Source organism: Myripristis murdjan, chromosome 6 (assembly GCF_902150065.1).
Source record: "Myripristis murdjan chromosome 6, fMyrMur1.1, whole genome shotgun sequence".
In the NCBI taxonomy this organism is placed as follows: Eukaryota; Metazoa; Chordata; class Actinopteri; order Holocentriformes; family Holocentridae; genus Myripristis; species Myripristis murdjan.
This window is the reverse complement of record NC_043985.1, coordinates 17,756,981-17,768,500: the sequence shown is the minus strand read 5'-3', so window position 1 is coordinate 17,768,500 and position 11,520 is coordinate 17,756,981. Positions and strand designations below refer to the sequence as shown.

At 42.2% G+C, this 11,520-nt stretch overlaps 2 protein-coding genes across 4 annotated transcripts; one reads left to right on the top strand and one right to left on the bottom strand.

The window, feature by feature from the left end:
• The first annotated feature begins 1,242 nt into the window (after positions 1–1,242).
• fth1b (ferritin, heavy polypeptide 1b) lies at positions 1,243–6,079 on the top strand. Of its 3 annotated transcripts, none has more exons than XM_030053604.1 (5): positions 1,243–1,507; positions 2,638–2,743; positions 2,886–3,032; positions 4,956–5,081; positions 5,172–6,079. In XM_030053604.1, exons 2-5 carry the CDS (start codon positions 2,642–2,644, stop codon positions 5,328–5,330), a joined length of 534 nt encoding a protein of 177 aa, XP_029909464.1. In that variant the 5' UTR covers positions 1,243–1,507; positions 2,638–2,641; the 3' UTR covers positions 5,331–6,079. The 3 variants fall into 3 exon arrangements, with proteins under 3 accessions (XP_029909464.1, XP_029909463.1, XP_029909462.1); XM_030053603.1 differs by having other exon boundaries at positions 1,243–1,562; positions 2,634–2,743; XM_030053602.1 differs by having other exon boundaries at positions 1,244–1,567.
• A 482-nt stretch (positions 6,080–6,561) lies between these two features.
• best1 (bestrophin 1) lies at positions 6,562–11,251 on the bottom strand. Its single transcript, XM_030053600.1, has 10 exons — positions 11,142–11,251; positions 10,495–10,799; positions 10,285–10,379; positions 9,848–10,081; positions 9,311–9,465; positions 9,118–9,195; positions 8,584–8,736; positions 8,407–8,487; positions 8,161–8,312; positions 6,562–8,075 (listed from the first exon to the last, which is right to left on the bottom strand). The coding sequence occupies exons 2-10, from the start codon at positions 10,644–10,646 to the stop codon at positions 6,998–7,000; spliced, it is 2,178 nt and encodes a 725-aa protein (XP_029909460.1). The 5' UTR covers positions 10,647–10,799; positions 11,142–11,251; the 3' UTR covers positions 6,562–6,997.
• Between the last annotated feature and the right edge of the window lie 269 nt (positions 11,252–11,520).

Genomic DNA, 11,520 nt, shown 5'->3' with positions numbered 1-11,520 from the left:
CCAATGGTGCAACCTACATAGCCTAAGACAAACCTGAGGGCAAAGTTTGGTGGTGTTACACTAATTTGTTGTGGAAGTTAGGTGACTATGTGGTATGCCACGCCCCCTTTTGAATGAACAGCCTAAAAAAAAAAAAAATATGTGATGATATGCCACACCCACAGAAACCGAATTTCTATGGCTATGCCCCTTTTTGGCCAAGGTGTTAAACAGCTTAGCTTGGTCTTCCTTTGCCCCTGACCAACCTTCACAACACATGGTGGAAACCCAGCAGCATCTGTTCCAGTTATGACAGATGATAGATGATAGACAAACAGATGCGTCTACACCAAAAAGAAAAAAAAAAAAAAAAAGGTAATGAAGGAGCAGTGAAGTGCCTCAAATCAAAGGTCATATCAGTGGTCTCAAAACAAGATTATGACTACAAGTGATGGTTAAGTATCAAACCTTTTCAAAGAAACGTTAATGGTGACAGAAGTGTAGATGAAAAGGTAGGACTTGTAGCTAAAAATGCAGCAATTTGCAATTTTCCAAATAAAACCCCAATGCAAAATACAGCCCAAGTCTCAGACATCTTGAACTATGTAATAGATAGCATAGGTATAAACTCAAAAGTATAAGATACTATTTATAAATCACACCCTCAAAGTTGTCATTTTAACATCTGTGGGCTTTGGGGACAGCATACATTTGTCTTACCTTTAAATGTAGTAAGTTATGAAAAATGTTTAAAATGTATTTGCATTAACATATTGAAATGTAGCAATCAGTTGCAAATGAGCAATGCTCATTTGCAACTGATCTCGAGTGATATCACAATCAGGTATCATTGACGCCAATTAAGCACTGAACATAGCATCCATAACAATGGGCTGGAGTAATGCATTTTACAGCAATAACTCATTCTTAACCTATGCAACACCTCATGTGAAATGTATATTATTAAATATATTTAAGGAAAAATATGTGTTGTACTATTATGATCTAAAACTCAGTGCAATCTTGATTCAGAAAGCTACACTGCAATGCATTCTGAACTTGAAACACTGCAGTATGGTAGCGGCATGACACCAAGCGTGTTTAATGTTTTGCTTTGAGATGCCATTCAGTTTTGAGCACAAGTCTCCACCTTCATGCCATGCACTTAATCAATATGCATACTGCTGACCAATCAGACTCGTCTTAAAGTGTATGACATCACACCAGGAAGTAAATGCAAAATTTAAATCTCATTGCTTTAACGATCAGCGGGAGAGTTTTTCTGACTTCCATAATACATTTAGTAAAAGTCTTTTGGCTAACAGGACATCACGCCGTGCTCCGTGCGGTGCCGTGAAGCGGACATGTTTGGCCGCACTGGACCTTTAATTTGGCGGCGCAGTACGCAGCGACGTTACCCTCCCGCCCGCCCGCCCGCCGCCCCGCACACTGCTCCGCACACGGCTAGCTGCTGAGCGTCCTGAGCTTCACACCACCTGACTGGAAGGCTGCAAAACCTTGAAGACAGGTTAGCGAGCTGACTGCATAGTTTTGGTGCAAGGAAAAGTGTTAAATCGGAAAAAAACAGGTACGTTTGCACAGTAAATCAGGTCTTAGCCATGTTATGTAATGACACGACGCATTTACGGAGCTTACTGCCTGTTTACTGAGCGTCAACACAGCCTCTTGTATAGTCGCTGTTTGTATCTAATGTTACCTGTATTAACTAGGGTTAGCTCAATATCCAACCATACGGCCATTAGTTCATTAGCGCCAACCTTTATTAATGTAATTAGTTAATTTTGTGTTTAGCATGCGGTTAGCTCGCTAGCCTGTGTGTTTGAGAGTGTTGTTGCTTAAGTGCAACCTTGACCTACTTTGCCTAACAGAGCTAACGTTGTCTTTGTCGTCTGTAAGTTTAAATACAATCCCACTTACTCATTCAGATGTTTAATTAGCCGTGTCAGTTTTATATTTGTGGGTTTGATCAATGTAAATACATTTGTTTGACACATTTTGTATCGGCTTTCTGTTTGTGGTGGCTTAACCTTACTTAGCTATTTAATGTTCAGGTGTTTTTTTGTTTTTTTGTTTTTTTTTCAACAGCCATGGTTTGTGATCGTATCTAAAATTATCTCTTAGCCAACCTTACGTTATGGTTTTGTAGCTATATTTCTTAACTATTAATGTTGCCATGAGTAACCCTCATATTATCTTTGGGGTTAATATGACTCCATTCAGTGTTTAATGTCTCTACATACATACATCTAAATGTATGTGTATGCAGTTTTTTTTTTTTTTTTTTACTTCATATTTAATGACTTTTCTTAATTTAGCCTAATGGGGACAAATTGGTAAACATCAAATTAACATGATATTAGATTTTAGATATTAGATTTTCAATGTCTTGGAAACATTTGGTACACATAGTTTTTTCTCTGGGATCAATTTGACAACTGGCTGTATAAAACATAAAAGAAATATCAGTATTTTACACAAATTTCCTCTGCTGTAGGGCCCTCACCCTAACATAACCACACCTGTAGTAGTGCCAGAAGCAGTGCAGTTCCTGTGACATCTAACCAGCGTTGTAAAGCCTTACCATTTCAGCGTGAGAAAACTGCTTCACAAAATGCTTGGCCGCTTTTATTTCCACAGAAACATGAGCTCACAAATCCGGCAGAACTTCCACCAGGACTGTGAGGCTGCCATTAATCGTCAGATCAACCTTGAACTGTACGCGTCCTATGTGTATCTGTCCATGGTAAGAAATGGTTTCAAACGAGCCGTGCTGTCAGTGCTTTTTAGGGAGCGACAGTGATATTTTCTAAACCCGGTCTTACATTTCAAAGCTAAAACAGCTGATGACCCCCTTACCCTGTATTTTTTCCCCTTTGTGTCGTTAGGCATACTATTTTGACAGGGATGATAAGTCTCTGCCAAATTTTGTGAAGTTCTTTCACAAACAATCCGGAGAGGAGCATGAACATGCAGAGAAGCTGATGAGCCTGCAGAACCAGCGAGGAGGAAAGATCTTCCTGCAAGACATCAGGGTATGACGACACTTCTACCACTGAGAAATATCCCTTTTTCTTACAACAAGTCATCTTAGTGACAATTAATTATAGTAATGTGTATTTTTTAACTGATTGGAAACGATTTAGAAAGATATCGTGTGCAAGATAGAGTGGCTTTTCTAGCAGCTGAGGGCAGCCCGGCTCCACCCACTCCATCCTTTTACTTCCTGCACATATTCTGCCCCCAGAATGCAACGCACAGAGCTGGAATTGTGTAGAGGAATTGTTATTGACGTTATTGACTCCATCGCCACAAAACAAGTTATTAAAAATATTTGTAGTGGAGGATAACTTCACTGGTGATTCGAACAAAGGTACAAACAAAGGTCTGATTTTGTCCACAAGATGTCATTGTGGCTCAGGCTGCAGATGTCGCATGGTTGTGATCGGCAGCCGTTTAGAGATCCTGTTACTGAACCAAAACTGCAGCAGAGGGTAGGGCTGCATGATATATTGTTTCAGTGATGTGCGCATGTGCAGCAGTCGCACTGCAGGATCAGTAATGAAAACGAACTCAACACATCATGCTACAACTTTTTTTGCTGCATGATACCAAAGGAAAACTCACAAGGTTCTCATTTTTCATGGCTAATCTACCAGAAGAGTCCATCTAATAGGACATAATTCAGTCAGATGTCAGGGCTTTTGGATTCATGGAGTTTGATAGTGACACACAAGTTCTGCATGCACATCGACCTGTTCACTAGGCCTGTGTGCTCTGGTGACAGGGAGCACTTGCTCAGTTTATAAAACAACCAAAGCCCCACCAGCCACGACCACAGCTTGAAAATGAACGCTGCTTGTTTTGATGATTGTGATTGGTGGTTTGCTGTGCATGCAGATGAATGCAGATAAATGTGTTGTAATGTCACCTAGATGCTTGAGGCAGGTGTTCAGTGACGCAGGGCAGCTTATGAGCGTGTGTTTTACCGTTATACATACGAGGCACATGCCATTAGAAAATTCCTACTTCCTGGGTTTCAAACTAGCGAGTTTGTGGGCGACCTCACAGTCACTGTATTTTCTGAATTGTATGGAGAAGGGACTGCTTCAGCCGCATTTTGTGTCATAGAGAGCTGCTGTGAGCTTTGTTTCCATAGCAATGTCAGATTTTCTATTTAGTTGGTGATTATACAGAATGTTTACATGTAGCACCTGTTTCTTAAAAAGTGTATGTGTGTGTGTGTAGTTTGTTTGATCATGATAAAAGAACGCAGAAGAACGGTGGGTGTGTGGTCACATCGTCAGCTGCCTATGTAGGCACTGCACGGACAAGGTCATGTTAAAGGCATCGACAAAAGTAACTACAAAGTTTAACCCCCATATTGCAAAGATATCCTTACTTTTTGACAAGAAGCACAGCGCCGTTCTTTTCATCCAGTTTGCAGCTGCTACCACTGATCTTAAAATAAAATGGTGTGGTGCCTTGAAAGAAACACAACAGTGTAAACACATTCTTAGCAGGGCTACTCAGATTGTTTCAGTGAGTGGCCTAGTTATATGTCTATATTTAATTGCTAAGGTTCTCTGTTGTTTTATTTCCTTTCTCAGAATTTCAGTATCAACAAACACTAAATCAGTGTTCCCCATATCTTTGTGGTCTGTGATTTCAGTGGTTTTAGCCTATGTCATCTCTCTCTAGAGAGAAAAAGGAAAAATAAGATGTAAACTCTTTACAAGACCTACCTAGTGTTTGGAGATGGTTTTATTTGTGGTTTTATTTGTGGTTTAATGAATCAATATGAATGAACTTTTTTCCTCGTATTTTAATAATAGAGCAGTGATATTTACAGTAATTTTTGATTTCATGTAGAAGTTGGACGCAGTACTTAAATTTCTGTTTTGCAAAATAATTTTATACGTTGTTCAAGTATCATAAAATATTTATATGTATCGCAGAAACCTGAGAGAGACGAGTGGGGGAGTGGCCTGGAGGCCTTGGAGTGTGCCCTGCAGCTGGAGAAGAGTGTAAACCAATCCCTGCTGGACCTGCAGAAACTGGCCACCGAGCACAATGATCCTCATGTAAGCAGCACACACAGAGAACATATCTGCCATGTGCAAAAACTGGTAATCTAATGATAATTTAATAAAACGTTCCCGCCTTTTCCACAGTTGTGCGACTTCATAGAGACACATTACCTGGACGAGCAGGTCAAATCAATCAAAGAGCTCGCAGACTGGGTCTCCAACCTGCGCCGCATGGGGGCGCCTCAGAACGGCATGGCGGAGTATCTCTTCGACAAACACACCATGGGTGGAGCAAGCAGTTAAACAAGCACATTTCTGCGACACAGATGGTCGTCCCTGTCAGCTTGGCATGCCTGCTGGTTCCCGTTCTGGTTATTTAGCCTACATGTTGCATATAATACATTTCCTCTGCATTATTGTGAATAAACAGTATACAAGCTAGCAACCAAAATGCAGAACGCACAAAAGCCATAGACGGCTCCATGAACAGGAGTACTGCTGACATCTCTTCCCATGTCCTCCGTTAAATCCCAGAATACAAATTATCTGGGAGATTATTTTGCAAAAATAATGACAAATTGGTCGGAATTATTTATATTTATATTTTGTGTTTGCACAACAACAGTTTTTTTTTTTTCTATCTGGTCTCTGTGTATTTTTAAGTGTTTGGTAAAACACCAGAATCAAATGTGTTTATGTTGAAGTTTAAAAACTTTTAAAAACATTTGCACATGCTAAAATAATGTATATAATGGGGGAAAAAATCCGGCAAATTTTCAACCACCTGCCAGGAAATCCATGAAATACTGAATGGTTCCTTCCAGTTGGCCTGTGTTTTAATTTGAAGGTGATGTGTTAAAAGTGAACTACAAATATGTACACACACCTTTTGTATTTCCTGGGTGGGCAGGATCCCTTTTTTCACTGTATAGCTGCAGTTGCTGTGTTTTATGAATATAGGTGTGTAATTGTGAAATTAAGTTGTACATACCTCTTGTGCGATAATTAAAGTAACAATAAACCTATATTAACACACGTCAGTGTTTACATTTTATTGTGGTCTTTTGAGCGTCCACGGGGAAGGGTTCCCGGATTGTCAGAGTTAACCCTTTCATGCATGAATTATGAAAGCCTGAGTCAAGATTTTTTTCTTATGTGTTTTTACTCTTCTTAGGACATGAACATTTTTCTGAATCTCCATGCTTTAAGGATTCAGGACTGGTATTACCATGTCATGATACTAGTATTAATATGTTTTCAGCAACAAGAATTAACAGTCTCTGCATAAAACTCAATGGAGGGGAGCAGCAGAGAGCATTCTTACAGCTGATATGCAATTCCACCATAGAAACCTTTGCATTTACGAGAAAATGACTTTAAACAGCTGTCCACTGTAGTGACTGCTATGCATGAAAGTGTTAAAGTCCCCCTCTGTGCATTGATTAAATCCCTAAAAATTCATCTGTGTTCATCAATATTACCTGTATATTACCTATAATACTGGTGGGTTGGTGGAAATGAAAATAAACAGAAGCAATAACATGATACTTGACATTTATTAAAGGCAAATGTACCTTGATGGAAACAACACAAAAAAGGCAATGAGTGCTGGAGTATAGACATTTTGGCTATTTGCTGCAGCATTTTGAGAGAACCACACCATTTCTGTTTTCCCCTTCAGATGTTGACGTTTTAAATCCCATAAGGTGCTTTTTGCATTATTAGTAGGTTAACTGTTCTGCAAGAGCATACCAGGAAGCAGAGATCAAGTGGTGACATTGAGTTTAATTGTGTGTAGAGCTCCATGAGAAATGGGCCTTGTGACTAGATACATTTCAAGTAGAAGATATTTCATTCTCAAATACCTTGACAATGTAAAAGATTTTCAACAAATAGACATACGATTTGTGGTAGATTAAAAAAAAAAAAAAAAAAAAAAAAAAAAAAACAGTACATGGCACCCTCCTTTCTCAGTCTTGCTCCTTTCCTCCAGCAGCCTTGTTCACCCTGTTATCCACTAAAGCTGCCAGCAGGTCCCCGTCACCCAGAGAGATTCCTGAATCATTGGGTGAGTGCTGCTGACTGGCCTCTAGCTGAGATGAACCCGAAGTGGAAACTGTGTTCATGTTATTGCTTAGCCCTCCGTTGGTACCCCCGTTGCTTGCCCGCATGCTGGTGCTGAAATTCCCATGGTTACTAAAGTTGCTGTGACTTGTTCCATTGCATAGGCTGCTCGTAATATTAGTGCTAGCGGTGCTTGTTGCGTTTATGCTGGTAGAGCTGTTACTGGGATTAGAGGTATTTGCTGCTCCAGCGCGAGAGGGAGGAGTAAATGAGAACACCCTTTCCCCTCCATTTCCCAGCCCCCGAGCACTTGGGGGTCCATGCTGGCTGTCAGCTGATGGCAGGTTGTCCAGAGTGAGGCGGGGAAGTGGAGGGCGGCGGGACAGCAGGCCGTGCCCGGGTCTGAGTTTCGATATCGGGCAGAGCTCAGGAGAAGGGTCAGGGAAGGAGAAAGCAGGGGCGCTTGGCACCTCACTGTCTCCACACAGCCAGGGGAAAGCAGAGGATGGCGGTGGAGGAATGTGGCTCGGGGTGTCTGGAGGCAGCAACTGAGAGCCCACTGTTGGTGCAGCTAGGGAGCTGCAGCTGCGGTCCAAGTCATTCTGTGGCCGACGGGTGGGCCGAGGGCGGGGCACCGCAGGGGGCACACAGTGGATTGGTGTTTGTGGGCAGCTGTAGAAGCCAGGTCTCTCATACAAGGGCATGGAGGCGAAGGCATAGTCTGGATCTTGCTCGTGACTAAGGGGCTGGCGGATTTGGCTTGGGGTTGACGGAGCCTCTGGATGCAGGTAAAGTGGAAAGCGGTTTAATGGAGCCCCGGGGCGGCGGCGCAGGAGAGACACCCGGGATGAGCGAGGGAAGCTCGGCGACTGGACACCCAGAAGCCGACCCAGCCCTCCAAGCAGCGGGGTGGAGTAGTTGGCCTCTTCATGCTCCTTAATCTGCTCCAGATTGGACTGAAACTCCATCTCCTCTTTTGGCACACTGGTTTAAATAAGTGACAACTGTAAGCGAGTGTTAGTGAGCACCTCTATAGAAACCGTATGTGCAGAAAAAACAGTGATCAAACCTAATATCCAGAGCCGAACCCATGAAGGAAGGTTTGCGATGCTCAGCACTGGCTGCTGTATAGGGAGGCTGGGGCTCAGATTCATTCCAGTACTTATCCTTCTCAAGCACTGGCAGGTTGTCATACATCTCATCCACAGACAGTAAGGACACCTAAGAGACAATGTAAAGCACAGCAAGTACAAGGCGGCCACGATTTACACTGGATGAAGCAGTTAGTGGCAAAAAAATTAGCTTGGATCCAAACCTGCAAATTGCGATCAACTAGCCAGTTGGTTTCAAAGTCATCATCATCTTCACCAAATGGATTTATGAGTTGCTCAGCTACCTGAGACCATCAAGAGAAAATGCCAACACTATCAGGCAAATGTCTTGAACATCACTAAGCACTAAACTGTTAGGTACTCAGTGTGCTTTGTCTCACCTTGAGCCATCCAACATAGAAGAAGAACTGCAAGAGGGTGAAAACAGGCAGGTAGAAGTCCAGGTCGTGACCCGGGTAACCTTGAGCTGGATCCAAGAACTGACGGCCAATCAGACAAGCCAGGAAGAAACTGTAGACCGCCACTGTCACCACCTATGGGGAAAATACTATTCAGGTCTGATAGTGGTTTACAGTTCACTCTACTGCTACTTGTGCTGCAAAATAGAGATTTAGTTTTATTGTATTGTTGCTGATTGGTTGTTCATCTGCAGGTCCAATTGCACATTGTGATCAAGTTCGGTTAATTATTTTGGTTACATGGAGAATGCTGGAGGACATAAAATTAGATATTTTGTCATTGTAAATATGTGAGTGAAGCCAAGTAAAATTATCACAGGATTGTTATCATCAGAAGTGTTAACGTTTATTTAATGTGTAATCATTTTTTTTTTTAATTTTAGCACTACCTAAAAAGCTTTTTAAATCTACTACAAAACTATCTAATACTTTCTTTACAAAATACATCAACAAAACCTGAGTATAGACAAGAGGCAGGCTGATCCAGTCATAACCATACAGCTTCAAACACTTTGTTCGCAAACTATTCAACTCCTAAACAGAGAAGAAAAAGTAGAACACACAACACTGATGAGAAATGGTGCCCGTTTAAAATTGTGTGTTCATCCCCACATAGCCTGGAAACAGACATGCACACATGTAGACATACAGTGAGAATGGCCGTGAGCGCCACGTCATTGTTGATGCGGCCCTCAGTCCGAGCTCTTAGAGCGAGGCTGACGAACCACATGCAGGGAACCCAGAACTTGTTATGAGGGGAGGGCAAGTCCTCCAGGTGTCTCAGCTCCTCTGGTGTCATTAAACCTGAAGGGGAGAGATTCAACAAGGAAAATGGGATCCAAAAGAGACAAAGAACTCCTGTTTGTGAACTTGAGGTGTTTCTTGAGGTGTATACAGTTCTGGTGAGCTGCCACAGCAGGTTAAGAAACACTCAGTTTTGTAATCCTAGCTATTGCATCACCACGTCACACCATGGACAAAGAGTCAGAGCTCACCACGCCACATGGAAACATATTCAGTCAAAACCTGTGTCATGCTGGTTTTGAGACAGTGCTGTGATGCAGTCAGTGAGCCTATTGGCCAGAAGCACCAGACTGTCTGTACACTTTTGGAGCCTTTGCAATCAGATTGGTAAGGACTGAGAGCCTTGAGTTCTGCTGAACAAGGTGCCACACATGTACCGTACCTGCTTGAACAAGATGCTCCATGGTGGGGAACCTCTTGTAGACCGCTGTGCTAACAGAGCGGTAGATGAGCACACCAGAGAGGTTGGCATATCGCATGAGAGTCCGACGGGTCAACCTGGCAGTCTCATCAGCACCACGGACGTGCCCGCCCACCAGTGCTGCCAACCGGTCTGGCCAGGGCACACTCTCAAACTGGCCCCACCAACGGGACACCACTAAGGTCACGTAGAAACCTGGCGAGGAATGAAAATGTAAAGAGTGAGACATAAACCCAAGAAAGGTTCTAGATTTGATTTAACAATGTGTATCAATAACTAACCCGGAAATTATCTGGGTGAAAAAAAAATCCGACACATTTATTATGGGCTTCATTGAGAAGATGGTGAAAAAGGAGCTGAGTAACTTATTAGGAGGGGAACAATCACATCCAACTCACCCAGCACAAATGACACAGGGATGAGCTCTGCATAGCGGTCACAATATAAGGACAGCTTCTCAAACAGCCTCTTCTGATCATGATTTAACACAAACCTGGTGAAGGGAACATAATGAGTCCATGGCAACTGAAAACAATGAGACTATAAAACATACTGATGGACATGAAAGATTTCTATTGGAGTTTACATTGCCGTTTCTAATGAAGTACCTATAAACAATACTGAAGAAGCAGTAGAGAACAGTGAAGATGATCAGTTCTCTGTAGAGCAGCTTGTAGATGCTGCCCTTCCAGCGCAGAAGCAGGTGGGAGAAGGTGCCCAGACCTGCATCAGCGACCCTGCGGGAGTAGGTAATTGTCATCGCTGCTGCTTGCTGGCCAAGCCGGCTGACTGTGGCCTGACATGAAGAAACCTCTCTGGTGTTGTTATCAGTGCAGCTCCAAAGTCACCGGCTTTGTCTGCACTCAAAGTCAGCAATCAGTCTGGATCTCGCAAAATCAATTTGGTCACATATCTAAAATTAAAAAGCAAAGCAGAACAAAGCAAAACAAATAAAAAGAATGTTACTTGTATGTAAAATGTACATACATGTAAAATGTTCAAGTTCAACTTTACTACATTTGAGGTATGGACTTGGGATTTCACATCCCAATATAACAATATAATGCCAGAATTTGTCATTTTCTACCCACTTTGTTAAACATGTTCAAAAATCTAACCTCAACAAAGCTACAAAAGACGTATGTGGAGCTACCTTAACTGAACTGTTTGTAGGACCAAAATACTAGATATATTAGAATCATAAACTTATCATTTGTTTTACTCAAACACAAGAATGTTAAGTTGTGTTACTTACCACTAAAAATTAAAACAGAGTGACCAGGCGTCATACTTCAGTGCGGCTTTTGAAATGTGCAGCGACAGCCTCCATGGGGAATGCTGGAGAAAGGGAAGCAGGAAAGAAAAAGAGAGCAAAGGGACTCCTACACCTCCGGTCACTTGATGTGTTAATCTGTTCCAGCAACAAAGCTGCATTGTGAGGCCAGGTCCTGTTAATCTGAACAAATCTGAGGGCGATGTAGCACCCACACTGAAACAAATAGGTTGGTTAAGACACAAGGTCCATGTAGATGTATTTATATCATGGCTTTATCGATCCATATCATTTTAGCAATTTCTCTTTTTTCCTCTCCTTCTCCATCTCTCTCTCTCTCCCTCTCTCTCACACACACACA

Excerpts from the sequence above, each read along its gene's own strand:
- fth1b (XM_030053604.1), top strand. The coding sequence starts at position 2,642 with ATGAGCTCACAAATCCGGCAGAACTTCCACCAGGACTGTGAGGCTGCC. Across the intron at positions 2,744-2,885 it reads CCTATGTGTATCTGTCCATG|GCATACTATTTTGACAGGGA; the intron begins GTAAGAAATGGT and ends TTGTGTCGTTAG. Across the intron at positions 5,082-5,171 it reads CCGAGCACAATGATCCTCAT|TTGTGCGACTTCATAGAGAC; the intron begins GTAAGCAGCACA and ends CCTTTTCCACAG.
- best1 (XM_030053600.1), bottom strand. The coding sequence starts at position 10,646 with ATGACAATTACCTACTCCCGCAGGGTCGCTGATGCAGGTCTGGGCACC. Across the intron at positions 8,488-8,583 it reads TCTATGTTGGATGGCTCAAG|GTAGCTGAGCAACTCATAAA; the intron begins GTGAGACAAAGC and ends TGATGGTCTCAG. Across the intron at positions 8,313-8,406 it reads TAGTTGATCGCAATTTGCAG|GTGTCCTTACTGTCTGTGGA; the intron begins GTTTGGATCCAA and ends ATTGTCTCTTAG.